Raw genomic sequence first — 3,702 nt, 5'->3', positions numbered from 1 at the left:
AGTCAAATTTTCACATGGCATTCTGCGAAGGTACAAAGCTTGTCACTTTCAACAAAGATTGTCTCTGTACGAGGTCGATCGCCACAGTATCAATGTAATTCAACGTGAACAATTTGGATTTGTAGTGCTGCTCCATTGTATACCCGTTTATATCCACTGTCACAATTATTCTGCCCACTGATACTGTGTGGTCAATTTATTTTATAGAAAATGTTAACTCGGTAAGGATGATTATCGGGGGGGTCTAACACTCTAACTAATAAAAAATGGGTTGTGTTCATTAACAACAAACTCTTAGGTAATTTTTTCAGGTTTTGGCAATTTTTTTGACAACTTTTTTTTTCTTTTTTTTTAAATAAAACACAAAAAAAAAAACGTTAACAAACACCACATAGTACTTGCTAACATTTCCCATAAAAAAAAAAGTATAAATTAGTGTGGTGGTTAAATATAATATTGAAGCAATAAGTAAAACTAAAAAAAATAACTTTATTGGATCTACATCTTATAAGGTTTGTCAAAAATCTAACATAAAACAAAATAATTTGATATAAAGTTGTTTGTTAATGGACACTATAAGGTGTCCATTAACACTACCCTTATTTTATTAGACATTGAAATACTTTTGAGTTTTGACAAATAATAATCTACTAAAATCTTTTTTTTTTTTAGGATAAAGTTAAACGAAAGTTGATAAACCTATAATCCGTTTGAATCGAGCGAAAGAGAGAAAATGTAGAGTAAAATTGACTAAAAATTATCAAGAAAACAAGCCCATTACTCGCGTTATAGCCCATTGAAAACAAGAGGCAGAGTCAAAGGTCAAATAGAACAGGCAAATATAATGATTTGATATTTTGAATTAAAATTATAGAACAGCCTAAGGCAGTGATTATGGGCTATAATTCATAGTGGTCTAGGCAAAAAAAAAACACCTGTTTTTGGGTCCTAAAATTTAGATATCAAAATAAGAAATGCAAGGTTCATGATCAAGTCAAAGGTCCATAATTTGGGTAGGGTATGGTTGGCTAATCATCTTGACTTCCTCTCCTCTATGGCCCATCCAAAAGCAATTGCTACTGGCTTAATCATAATCACGAACACCTTGGAAGATCACTGCATCTAAGCTCATAACTATTATTCAAGTTTATAGATCAGTCTTTTAAGAAAAATTTTCATATCCCCTTTCTCACCGGTCAATGGCCATTTTGGTCCACTGGCACTTTGTTAAAAAAGAAAAAAAAATCATAATTTAATCCTTTCGTCTATCTGTTCACTTGCGAAAAACAAGTTAATATGAGCAATTGCATTTTAAATCATATAGTTTGAATATATAAAACAAAGTAAATCTTATAATTTTAAAATAACAAATTAAACTCAAAATATAGCTAAGGTTTTAACTTTTAAGTTTCAAAGCTTTGAATTTAAATTGTTATACACTCCTAAACTATTGGGTCCCTAAATTATATAGCTAAGACTAAGATGCTCTTTTGGTAGCTTCCCTTCAAATAAAAAGTGTTTGTCTAGTACTCTAGTCTATTACTCTGTTTATTGAGATTAAATTAAATTAAATATTTAGAATAAAAAAACATTCAGCACAAACCTTTCTAATTAAATAAAAATATATCTAATTATCTAAATTTACTGTGCAAGCTACTTTATCCAGTGCACACAGTTCATGACATGATGCACATGCATTGGCCTCTTTTGGCGGACCATACCCAACTATCCTTTTAATCTAGAGGGTCAAAATTCAAGTACATCTTTTTTTCTTTTTCCATAACACAACACAAGCATTTGATCGTGTTATCAATTATAGGTCCGTCCAATGCAGTGGCATCCACTTCATATGAATTATAATTTCAAAGATCGAATCTTCTTATTTACACTTTAAAAACCAAAAAAAAAAAAAAAACTTGTGATAAAAAAAAGAATGGCACAAGTTTTATAACAAAAAAAAAAAACAAAGGTTAGAGACAAAACATATCAGGTGAAAGAAACACAGCAAACGGAAGAGGAAGACTTGCTTTGCTTTCACGTGGGTTGGTGTCATTATAACTCCCACAACGGCTACCATGATTGAAATCTTCACCATAATTTTTATATAAAAAATAATAATACTCAATTAAAGAAAAACAAACAAACAAACGTACTGTTAATAATTAATATAACTAATGATCGTGTTAGTTGTCAAATAACAAAGTATTACCGAGATAATGGACAATCATCATGGCAGAATATTTTCTCTACAATTTTCCCATTAATCAATCAATAAATAACATGAATTTACAAAAGTGACCTCACCCCCACCAATCACTTTTTTCTCTCTCTCTCTTTGCCTGAAATTTCAAGTGCCTCCTCTTTCTCTCTCTCTCTCTCTCTCTCTCTCTCGCTCACATTGTTGATTGAGTGAGTAATCAATAAAATCTTCTGGCCTCCACTCCGATCCGAACCCGGGACGACTCGGTGGATAACTCGCCCACCCATTTTGCCATCTCCGTAGCTTTCTCCGGAGCCAATTACAGTATCATATAATTTTCTTACACTCGCTCTCACAGCCCAATGGTAAAAAATAATAAAAATTCAATAAAAGTAAAGAGTAAAAATCCCCAACTGGGTTAGTTAACTCGGCCGAGTCAGTTGCAATTTTTTTTGCAAGTATTATACTCAGCTGGCTACTTCTTTTTTCTTTCCGTGGAGGCGAGCTAACTCGAACTGAGTCACACCCGGGTCAGAAACAAATCGTTTTCCTCATTATTATTATTATTTTTTTTCAAATATAAATTTCTCCGAAAAGCGTTACCAAATAGTTTTGTCGGCGATCCCATGAAGCAACGGTCGAGATTCAGGCCAGAAGTCAAGGTTGTTCCGGATGCCCACGTGGCAGTACCTCTGAAAATCCTCGAGATTCACGAACCGGGTCGGGTTGTTGCCGTTCTTACCCGACTCGGATCGCGAAATGAATCGGAGCACTTCCTCGAATAGCGACTCGTCGCACGGAATCGCCAACGGGCCTTGGTTGTTGAACCCGTACTCCTCTTCGGCTTGGACCAGGAGCTTCTTGAAGATGGGGTGGTTCAGGTGCGTCGCGCGCACAACGAATCTCCTGCAACTGCTGCCCACGCAGACCGCCACGTGTCCCGCCGGCACATCGGACGGTATGCGATTGGCTGAAAGCCGTGCCTTGTTGCGCCACCGTCTCAACATTTGGCGGAGCCTCACAATGTGGCGGATTTTGCTGCATTTTCCGAGTCCGGCTGACATTTTTTTTTTCCCTGGAAAGTGACGGAAAAAGTGGCTGAAGAGACTATTTGGTTTTGTTTTTTGTTTTGTTTTTGGGTTTGGGTTTGTTTTGTTTTTTGAAAATGAGAGAGTTTTGAGGGATTGAGATAGTGGGGAGAGAAGAGGGTTATATAAGGATGAGGTTTGGAAAGGACCCTTGATTTTGGAGATAATTACAAAGTTAATGTCTACTGTTTTCGCAGCAATTTCGAAGGACAGTGATATGCTGACCTGACGTTGGTAGATTTATTATGTGATGGCCTGTATATAATACTCCACTAGTGAATGCTTTTAGAAAAGTAGAATAGCCAAGATTTTGAGAGGGTAAGGCATCTATCCTATTCTATTTTACCATTTTAAAAAGTTACTTTATCAATTATATTATATTATTTTATAATTTTTTCAGCAATTTAACTTTTA

The 3,702-nt window shown here is 35.1% G+C and overlaps 1 protein-coding gene across 1 annotated transcript; it reads right to left on the bottom strand.

The window, feature by feature from the left end:
• Window positions 1–2,230: 2,230 nt before the first annotated feature.
• LOC142644144 (auxin-induced protein 6B-like) lies at window positions 2,231–3,377 on the bottom strand. The gene has a single exon (XM_075818822.1). The coding sequence runs from the start codon at window positions 3,262–3,264 to the stop codon at window positions 2,800–2,802; it is 465 nt and encodes a 154-aa protein (XP_075674937.1). The 5' UTR covers window positions 3,265–3,377; the 3' UTR covers window positions 2,231–2,799.
• Window positions 3,378–3,702: the final 325 nt, after the last annotated feature.

This window comes from Castanea sativa, chromosome 1 (genome assembly GCF_040712315.1).
Source record: "Castanea sativa cultivar Marrone di Chiusa Pesio chromosome 1, ASM4071231v1".
In the NCBI taxonomy this organism is placed as follows: Eukaryota; Viridiplantae; Streptophyta; class Magnoliopsida; order Fagales; family Fagaceae; genus Castanea; species Castanea sativa.
Note: the sequence above shows the minus strand (reverse complement) of the source record. Positions and strands in the feature narration are given on the sequence as shown.

Bases quoted from the DNA above. Each gene is read 5' to 3' on its own strand.
- LOC142644144 (XM_075818822.1), bottom strand. From the start codon at position 3,264: ATGTCAGCCGGACTCGGAAAATGCAGCAAAATCCGCCACATTGTGAGG.